Raw genomic sequence first — 10015 nt, forward strand, 5'->3', positions numbered from 1 at the left:
CCCACCTCCCTCACAAGGTGTCTGTTGTGAGAAGAGGAAAGGGAAGGCGACTGTAAGCCGCTTTGAGCCTCCTTCGCATAGAGAAAAGCGGCATATAAGAACCAACTCTTCTTCTTCTTCTATAATATCAGGGCTCCCTCAGCCTCACCTCCTTCGGGCAGAGTTCCATCTAGTCAAAGTACCTCTTTGCTTTATGCAGGAAATCCACAGCCAGAGAATCCATGACCAACAGTTCCTTTAAGGCCTCCAGCAAGGGAGAACTATGGCCTCTCCCTAGAGATGGATTAAGATTACAGGTAGGTAAAACTGCGGCTGATGTGGAGAGCGTAGATTTCCTCCCTCATGGGCAGAACTCAGGCGACCCAATGATAACGATAGGCTGGGCAACCCAATGACATCCTTCTCCCCCAAATAGTGTGATGCCATTTGCTTCCACACAAATACGCAATGGCCACCCACTGAGATGGCTGTAAAGTTAATATTTCTGGAGCAGGGATAATCAAACTGCGGCCCTCCAGATGTCCATGGACTACAATTCCCATGAGCCCCTGCCAGCGTTCGCTGGCAGGGGCTCATTGGGAATTGTAGTCCATGGACATCTGGAGGGCCGCAGTTTGACTACCCCTGTTCTGGAAATAGGTCAACTGTTACTCATGACAACAAAGTGATACATCTTTCCTCACAGGCCGTCACCCACGAATGCTTCCAACCGAGGTAGCCTCTCTGACATGGCTTCCACACAGGGACTATTTCCCCACTGTATTCTTCCACAGCAGCAGGAGCTGAGCGTGGTGGAATTCTCCTAAATATCTCCTCGCACCGGCCGGGTCTTTCCCCTGGCTATCCTGACCCCACCCTGTTGGAACACAGAGCCCTGCAGGACATTAGGGTGAGGACTTAACATTATGTCAAAATGCCACTGGCCTCCATGCACCCTAAGCCACCCAAGCAAATGTCCTCCTCTATCCATTCCATGGAACACGAGTCAAATCCTGCACACAAGTCTTAGTCATTGTGAAAATCATGGTGAATTCTATTACAAATGGGATGTTTTTACATTGTAAATGAGTTATCTTGTATAATTATACTGTATTTCGCACAAGCTGCCTTGAGTCTTTGGGGAAGGTTGGCATGCAAATGCATTAATCAATCAATCAATCAATCAAGTAATTAATTAATCAATTAATTAATTAATAAGAGTTTTCTTTGCCGTCATCCCAATCGATAGTGACTGCTATAGCAATGCGTCTACTCTCGGATTTTTATACATACGGCTGTCAGGCCGCCTTGAAGCCCCTGGTTCGCTGCTTTTGGAAACGAGATGAACCTTTGTCCTGATGTGGCCATGCTTGCCTCGTGTTCCTAGGCATGTTGACTTAACCTCTTCTCTCTTAATTCAAAGAACTTAAAATTGGGCTCCCCGTTAGTTATCTCCGGCTCTGCCTCCTTGTTGCCACAATGGGTTTGTATGCTTTGGCCATGGCCAAAGGTGATGGACAAGGGGACAGTATTCTTTCCCAGAAGCCCCTGGGCCAGGGTTAATGAGTGACCTCAGGCCAGAAGGGACCAGCTGTCCCCCTCAGGAGACCCGCCTCCCAGAGACAGCCTCTGCCTTCTCCCCAGCAGCACCTCCGGGCTCGGCCGCCATGAAGCTCCTTGTCGTGACTCTGGTCTTGGCCGTCTTTGCCGGTGAGCAGAGGGAAACAGAGCAGGATGGAGGGGAATGCTGAGTGAGAGACCCCCCCCCCCATACACACACACACACACACACATTTTCAGGATGTTGTGGCACTTTTGCAGTGTTTTTCTGGGGGGGGGGGAACAAACCTTAGAAGGCTTAAAGTTGGATTCAGTCCAGTCCAGGGGGGTTGCTATCCCATGGGTCAACAGTATCAGGAAAATAGGAGGCTGTTTGGACTACAGCAGAACTTTTCCTGGTTTAGGAATTCTGTGTCGAGAGCTAGCGGGCTGTTGTGGTTTAAGAGTGGAGGCCTCTAGTCTGGAGAACTGGGCTTGATTCCCCACTCTTCCTCCTGCAGCCGGCTGGAGGACCTTGGGCTAATCACAGTTCTCTCAGATCTCTCTTGGCCTCACCTCCTTCTTCACAGGGTGTCCCTTGTGGGGAGAGGAAGGATGGGAAATTATAAACCGCTTTGAGACTCATGAGGACTGCTGGGTGACCTTGGGCTAGTCACAATTCTCATGGGGCTCTCTCAGCCTCCTTACCAAGCTGTCTGTTGTGGGGAGCAGAAGGGACGGTGATTGTAAGCGTGAACAGTTCCGCAGGGCCTGCAAAAGGGAGCTCCTCCACCAGGCACTTGGTTGAGGTCGACCTGAACCACCACTTCCCATGGCCCCCCCCATGAGCCTCCTTCCTGTGGCACCCACTACAGTTCCACCCAACCCACTGAGCTATCGGTATGCGTTAATTTAGCGCTCTCTATACTTTTTTACTGTTCTATGTTGCTTGTTATTATCACTTTATTATTGTTAAACTAAGTTATCTGTATCGCTTCTGTTTTATGCGAACCGTCCTGAGCCTTTGGGGAGGGCAGTATACAAATATAATAAATAAATATTATATTCTGTTATAATTCTGTTAAGAAAGAGACAGAATATAAAAACAGCTGGTATCACACAAAGGGGTTGGACCCAGGAGGCCCCTTCCAACTCTGTTATTCTATGATTCTTTGACGGCCATCATAGAAACCAGTAGGGTCGTAGCACTGGAATTACCTAGGGATGCCAGCCTCCAGGTGGGACCCAGAGATCCCCAGGCATTATGGTTCATCTCCAGAGGACAGAGATCAGCTCCCCTGGAGGAAATGGATGCTTTGGATGGGTGGATTCTGTGGCACTGGACTTCATAGAGATCCCAGGATGCATCTCCAACTAGAGATTTCCTTCTCTTCCGTAATGGAGAATGCAGGCTCACCAATCACATCCGCCAGGAGTCATTTCAGAACAGGGAAACACTCTTTCAGAGCATGGCCATGTAAATAAGGCAACAACTTGAGGGATCCTTCAGTCCCACCATGGGTCTGGCATCCACTTGACCCTCAAAATCTGCCCTCTTATCCAGGGGAACTGATCTTGGACGAACACGTGTGATTCGGGGAAATCTCCTGGTCCCTCCAGAAGGTTGGCATTTAACTTAGGAACTGTTATGAAAAGTGAGTGGAAACTCACAAATGTGGTATTTGGGAATCATCCCCATTGGCCTACACCCCAGTTTTGGTGCTCCTAAATCCCCCCTCTGAACAAACTCATCGCCTACAGGTCTCTCCTGATCAAACTGGTTTTTGTTTTTTTTGTCCCACGAAAAGGCAGATTTGGGATTGTCCGAGCAGAGTCCATGGGGCCAAGCAATATTTGCAGATCACTGACCAAGGACTGTGGGGAGCTGTTCTCTTCCTGATGTTTTGGCAACCCACAAGGAACATCTGAGAGCAGGGGAAATTTTGTGAAAGCTGTTATCTTCGTAACCCAATGTACTCTTTTTCAGGCTGGTTATATCTGAATTACACAACCATTTTTCCCTTTAAAATGAGGCTAGAGGCCAAGAGACTGAGGTTCAGACAGTAACGAACCAGATAACTAAAACAAACACAGACAAAAACTCTGTTAGTATCATGATTATCCTGAAAGCAATTCCCCCCCCCCACACCCAATATTCAAAGGGAATTTTATCTATTCTGCCCCCTTCCCCCTGCGTGTCTGTCAAGAGGTTAAAGAAAAGATGGGAATTTTTGAATCAGCAAGCTTACACAAATCTTGTCATCAAAGGAAGTTTTTAGGAGAACAACTTCTTGGAGAACAGGTGAAGTACCAGAAGATTGGAGTTGGAGCAGTAATCCAATAAATCGTTCAATCCATTTGGTAACAATGTATCCTGTTGATGAATCAGTTGTGTTTAAATTCATGTAGTGCATCCAGTCTGATAAAATGTCATTCCTCTGTTTCCCAAAAATGCATTGCCACTGGGACATCTTTAACGTGATTGCATATCCTGGATACATATTTGAGTGCACGGGTTTTGAGCAGGCATGTGCAAGTTATAACAAGGACATAAAATATAAACGGTAATATTTTTTAACTGGGTGAATTACATGCTTTACATTTTCCACATCTAAAACATCCTTTCAGTAACTTGTCATCTGAACATGTTGTATTCAAGAGCAGAGTGTGATTAATTCTTGAGGGGTCCTCCCTCTTTTCCAGGCAAACACTGTTTTTTGTGTACCTCCAGAAATATGAGAAATGATATGCCAATGTTTGGTAATGATATTTCTAATTTTATGAGCATATGCTGAGAAATAAAGCAATAGTAAGTTTTTGTGCTGTTGTTTCAAAATCTTCCTGTTTGGAATGTATTATTTTATGTCACAATGTAGATTTCTCTGAGGTATCTAGGGTGGTATTAATTGAAATCTAAAAGGGTATGAATACCAGACTTCAGCTGGGAAATACCTGGAGACTTTGGGGGCAGAGCTGGGAGGTTGTAGGATTTGGGGTGGGGAGGGACCTCAGTGTTGTATAGCGCTGTGGAGTCCACCCTCCAAATGAGCCATTTTCCCCAGGGGAACCAATCTCTCTAGTCTAGAGATAAGCGGAAATTTCGGGAGATTCCCAGGGATCTCCAAAGTCAGTGTCTGCGGGCCTGGGTAGTCTGTGTAGTCATTCTAACCTCCTGGACACTTTTGTCTTTTGTCCTCCAGGATCCCCAGTTTCTGTCTTCGGTGATGAGCCAGGTTCTCAGTGGCAGCAACTCAAACAAGACTTTTTAGAATATTTGAAAAGTATCAGACTGCATCTTGAACGCCAAAGCGACTTGTTAAGAAACGCAGAGGTTGTCAGGGAGGTGAGGTAAGTGAACCAGACTTTGTCTCCCAGCATCCTCCCAGGGAGAAAAGACTCCTCCTGGACGGGCAGGGTTGGATACGGCAGGTTGGGAGGGTCTGAGAGATTTGGGGGTAGAATCTTTGGACAGTCGGGTTTGGGGAGGGGGCCGTAGCCCACACAACTCAAGTAGCCATTTTTCTATAGGTTGGTAAAATTGTGGTGTCCATGGCCAGGGGCTGATGGGAATTGTAGTCCATGGACATCTGGAGAGCCACAGTTTTGCCAACCCTGCTCTGGGCTAAGGTGAGGGTTCTCAGTGTCCAGAAATGGCAGCTTGGCCGTTTGAACTCTGGCATAGAGCAGAGGGCCGAAACCTTTTCCCAGTTGCGGACTGCTGCAAAGGGGTGGGGGGAGAGGGCAACTGGGGCCCGCGCAAACGCACATGCTCAGCAGGGTTGCAAACGTGCACACGCAGCAGTTGCGCGCATGCGTGGACCTGCCATGCAAGCACGTTTGCACTGCAAACACATGTGTGTGGCGCTCTGCACATGGGCGCATGCTCTAAACTGCCGCACGTGTGCGTTTGCGCCCCCATCGGGCACAAACGCGCATGAGCGGCAGATCGCGCATGTACATTTGCGCCAACAGCCACGGTTTCCTCCCCCCCACTCCCGCAGCAAGAAGCTTGCTGGGCCGCAAGCTAATCAGCCACTTCATTAGGTTGAGGGACTTGGGAATGTTGAGGGACTTGGGAATGTTCAGCCTGGAGAAAAGGAGGTTGAGAGGGGACATGATAGCCCTCTTTAAGTATTTGAAAGGTTGTGTCAAGCGTTGCAAGAACTCACAACAAGCTTCTTTAATAAAGAAAGCGTTTATTGAGAAGTTACTTCATACACCTAAGCTAAGAAAGTCAAATCTGCCTGAGACCACATTTGCCTCCCCTTTTCAATAGTGTTCTCCCGCCCAAAACTTGAAAGTTCCCAGGGAAGGGGGAGAGGGGGCACCAGGTGCCATAAACCATAGTGTTACTTCTCGCACGTCCTTGGTCGTCTCCGGACAAGATAAGATGTTATGGTTATAAAAGGCAGACCCAGCCGGCAGGTTCAAAAGACAAATAATTCACAGCTCCCTGAGATAGCAGGATGCAACAAAACAGTTTCGATTTCAGGCATGCAAGCATAATATATGGGCCCTGGGTTACAAAGCGGCCCCAAGAAAAGAAAGGCAAAAGGCAAAGCAAACAAACATGGAGAAGCCCATGTCAACTCATGGCAGGGACAGGCACTGATCCTGACAGGTTGTCACTTGGAGGAGGGCAGGATGCTGTTTCTGTTGGCTGCAGAGGAGAGGACACGCAGTAATGGGTTTAAACTTCAAGTACAACGATATAGGCTAGATATCAGGAAAAATTTTTTCACAGTCAGAGTAGTTCAGCAGTGGAATAGGCTGCCTAAGGAGGTGGTGAGCTCCCACTCACTGGCAGTCTTCAAGCAAAGGTTGGATACACACTTTTCTTGGATGCTTTAGGATGCTTAGGGCTGATCCTGCGTTGAGCAGGGGGTTGGACTAGATGGCCTGTATGGCCCCTTCCAACTCTATGATTCTATGATTCTATGATTCTTATCTGTGGCTGTGAAATTTGAACCATAAGAAAGGCCGAGCATCAAAGAATTGAGGCTTTTGAACTCTGGTGCTGGAGAAGACTCTTGCGAGTCCCTTGGACTGCAAGGTGAACAAACCGGTCAGTCCTAGAGGAGATGAGCCCTGACTACTCTTTAGAAGGTCAGATCCTGAAGATGAAACTCAAATACTTTGGCCACCTCATGAGAAGGAAGGACTCCCTGGAGAAGAGCCTAATGCTGGGAGTGATTGAGGGCAAAAGAAGAAGTGGACGACAGAGAATGAGGTGGCTGGATGGAGTAACTGAAGCGGTAGGTGCAAACTTAAATGGACTCCGGGGAATGGTAGAGGACAGGAAGGCCTGGAGGATCATTGTCCGTGTGGTCGCGATGGGTCGGACACGGCTTCGCACCTAACAACAACAACAACGGGAGAGCAACCAGTAGGCAACCAGCAGAAGAAAGGTATGGAGGCTAAAATGTGCTGAAGGCGCTTGCCGCATCCTGCCCTTGCACCCCACCCCTCCCACTCCCTTGTTCCTGGGGATGGGAATTTCTTCTTTTTTTAATGGCTAACTTCCTGGAGCAACAAATAGGCGAACAAGCATGCAGGCGATGCCAGAAATACATTTCTTCCCCCAAAGTTGTAACACAAAGCATGCCCCTCTAAAGTCCCCCCCCCCAAAATCAGAAGCAAGATTAATTTTTAAAAGTTATATGCATAGGCGTTTCTATAGTCAGTATTTTGTGTTTCATGATGCTTCTATAGCCCCTTATTTTGTCATCTTATAGATAGAAAATATTTAGTTCTCCCGAGGAAGTGGTTGCTGGGCCCCGGGAGGTGTGCCTGGCCTCAACCAGGGCAAGGGCCTTTTTGGTCCTAGAATCATAGGATCATAGAATCATAGAGTTGGAAGGTAACTCCTGGGTCATCTAATCCAACCCCCTGCACTATGCAGGACACTCACATCCCTATCGCTCATCTCCTGTAACCTGCCCCCCCCCCTGACCCAACCTTGTGGAATGAGCCCCCGGAAGCACTGAAGGCCCTGACAGCACTGATACGGTTCCACAGGCCCTGAAGACGACGCTCTTCTGCCAGGCGTTTGGTTGAGGCCAGGCTAGGAAGAACTGCTCCCTCTCTGTGCTCCCCACCGGAACACTTCTTGCGGATAGACAATTGCTGGTTATGGGGATTGGGCTTGGTATAGTGGGATTGGTCTAGTGCAGGGGTAGTCAAACTGCGGCCCTCCAGATGTCCATGGACTACAATTCCCATGAGCCCCCTGCCAGCATTCGCTGGCAGGGGGCTCCTGGGAATTGTAGTCCATGGACATCTGGAGGGCCGCAGTTTGACTACCCCTGGTCTAGTGGGTTCTCCTCCTGTGTGTTTTTACCGCCATCTTGGGGTTTTATTTGGATGTTTTATGGGTTTTTTAGATTTATGTAAACTGCCAGGAGCCAGTTGTTCTGGGTATGACATTCTAAAACTTAATAAACAAACAAATAAATAAATGACAAAGACAAGGGAATTGTTTGAGAACTAAAACTTGAGGATTCATTCATTCCCTAAACCAGGGGTGGGCAAACTGTGGCCCTCCAGATGTCCATGGACTAGAAGAAGAAGAAGAAGAAGAAGAAGAAGAAGAAGAAGAAGAAGAAGAAGAAGAAGAAGAAGAAGAAGAAGAAGAAGAGTTGGTTCTTATATGCCGCTTTTCCCTACCCAAAGGAGACGAAAAGCGGCTTACAGTCGCCTTCCCATTCCTCCCCCCACAACAGACACCCTGTGGGGTGGGTGAGGCTGAGAGAGCCCTGATATCACTGCTCGGTCAGAACAGCTCTATTGGTGCCGTGGCAAGCCCAAGGTAACCCAGCTGGCTGCATGTGGGGGAGCGCAGAATTGAACCTAGCTCGCCAGATTAGAAGTCCACACTCCTAACCACTACATCAAACTGGCTCTGCCAGCGTTTGCTGGCAGGGGCTCATGGGAATTGTAGTCCATGGACATCTGGAGGGCCACAGTTTACCCACCCCTGCCCCAAAGGATAACATGTTTTTGTTTATTTTGAAATAGAAGCCGTTGGATTACACAAGTAATATTCCTTATTTACATTTTTTGCCTTGCCCAAACTCGTTTTTTGTTCAACCACCTGGAGAGCTTTTATGCTCTCTCTCTCTCTCTTCTGTCCCTCCGTACAGCAACCATGCTAGTGGCAGCCTTTTCAACATCTCCCGGCGTCTCAGTAAGCTGGGGAAGGATATGCCTGACGAGGTCAAGGAAGCTTTAGACCTGGCTGTGGGAATCCCAACAGGCGTGGCAGAGAAGCTCTACAATGCCATGAGGGAGGTTTCCAAACGGCTGGAACCGGCCACCAGAGATCTCAACACTGCCCTGGAAGCCGCCGTGGCCCACTATGCAGAAAGGCCTTTGGAGCACCTGAACAGGTACGACCCCATGATCCGCGGAAGGCTGCAGGAGATCCACCGGAACCAGACGGAGAGGCTGAAAGTGCGGCTGCAAGAGCTGGAAGTGCTGAGGCCCCAGATCCACCACCTCCTGGGACAACTCCATGAAGTCCAGGTCGCCCTTCAGCCCTTTGCGGATGAGCTGCAGGAGGTGGTCCGGCAGAGGGTGGAAAGCGCCGTCGATGTCGCCAGGCCCTACGTGAAGCCCGTCCTGGAGTCGGCCAGAGAGCGCACCGTAGGGTTCAAGAAGTGGGTGGGGAACCCTCTGTTCGTCACCGATAACAAGGAGGACTGATCCTCCTCACCTAGCGGAGAACGCCAGGCAACTGCTTCACGTTGGGGTTGGAGAGTCCAGGGGGGATAATAATGCATTTCTGCAGCAATTGGTGAGGGAAGGGGGATTCCAGCATGTCTGTAAATATCCCCCAGAAACATGGAATAAAAAGATGTGCCTAACAGCAACTGCTGAGAAATTGGGGGGAGGGGGCGTGTCTTCCCTTTTTCTGCCTTTCTTGGCTCTCGGAATGGGGTTGGGTTGCAGACCTCCTGGGATTAACCACGTGGCCACTGAGGTTTTGCCCCTCCCCAAACCCGCCTTCCCTGGACTCCCCCCCCCCCCCAGCATCATCAGGAATTCCCTGGCCCACAGTTGGCAATTCTTCAGGGCAGACAACTCAAAATCAATACCTTTATTGGCATATATAGAAGAGAAACAACAAAAATGTAATTCATTAAGGAGAGTTAATCATCAAGTTTCTGACTCAGACAAAGTCATTCTGCCAAAGATGCTTGACCAGAACACATCCCATCCCATAGAGCAGGGGTAGTCAACCTGTGGTCCTCCAGATGTTCATGGACTACAATTCCCATGAGCCCCTGCCATAGAGGTGCCAACTCTGGGTTAGAAAGTTCCTAATTTGGGTGTGAGGTCCAGAGCAAGTAGGGACCTCAGAGGCCCTGTGAAGCTATAGTCTGCCCTCCCAATCAGCCTCTGTAATCTGGAAATCACTTGTAATCCTCGGAGATCCTCCCACTACCAGGAGGTGAGCTAGACGTGAAGACAGCAAGAGGCAAATATATAATGAAAG

The 10015-nt window shown here is 48.8% G+C and overlaps 1 protein-coding gene across 1 annotated transcript; it reads left to right on the top strand.

Annotated features, from left to right (window-relative positions):
* The first annotated feature begins 1526 nt into the window (after positions 1 to 1526).
* LOC143837138 (uncharacterized) lies at positions 1527 to 9385 on the top strand. Its single transcript, XM_077336654.1, has 3 exons — positions 1527 to 1689; positions 4719 to 4866; positions 8661 to 9385. Exons 1-3 carry the CDS (start codon positions 1542 to 1544, stop codon positions 9220 to 9222), a joined length of 858 nt encoding a protein of 285 aa, XP_077192769.1. The 5' UTR covers positions 1527 to 1541; the 3' UTR covers positions 9223 to 9385.
* Positions 9386 to 10015: the final 630 nt, after the last annotated feature.

This window comes from Paroedura picta, chromosome 5 (assembly GCF_049243985.1).
Source record: "Paroedura picta isolate Pp20150507F chromosome 5, Ppicta_v3.0, whole genome shotgun sequence".
Classification (NCBI taxonomy): domain Eukaryota; kingdom Metazoa; phylum Chordata; class Lepidosauria; order Squamata; family Gekkonidae; genus Paroedura; species Paroedura picta.

Coding starts and splice junctions, on each gene's coding strand:
- LOC143837138 (XM_077336654.1), top strand. CDS start 1,542: ATGAGTGACCTCAGGCCAGAAGGGACCAGCTGTCCCCCTCAGGAGACC. Junction 1,690..4,718: donor GGTCTTGGCCGTCTTTGCCG/GTGAGCAGAGGG, acceptor TTTGTCCTCCAG/GATCCCCAGTTTCTGTCTTC. Junction 4,867..8,660: donor GAGGTTGTCAGGGAGGTGAG/GTAAGTGAACCA, acceptor CCCTCCGTACAG/CAACCATGCTAGTGGCAGCC.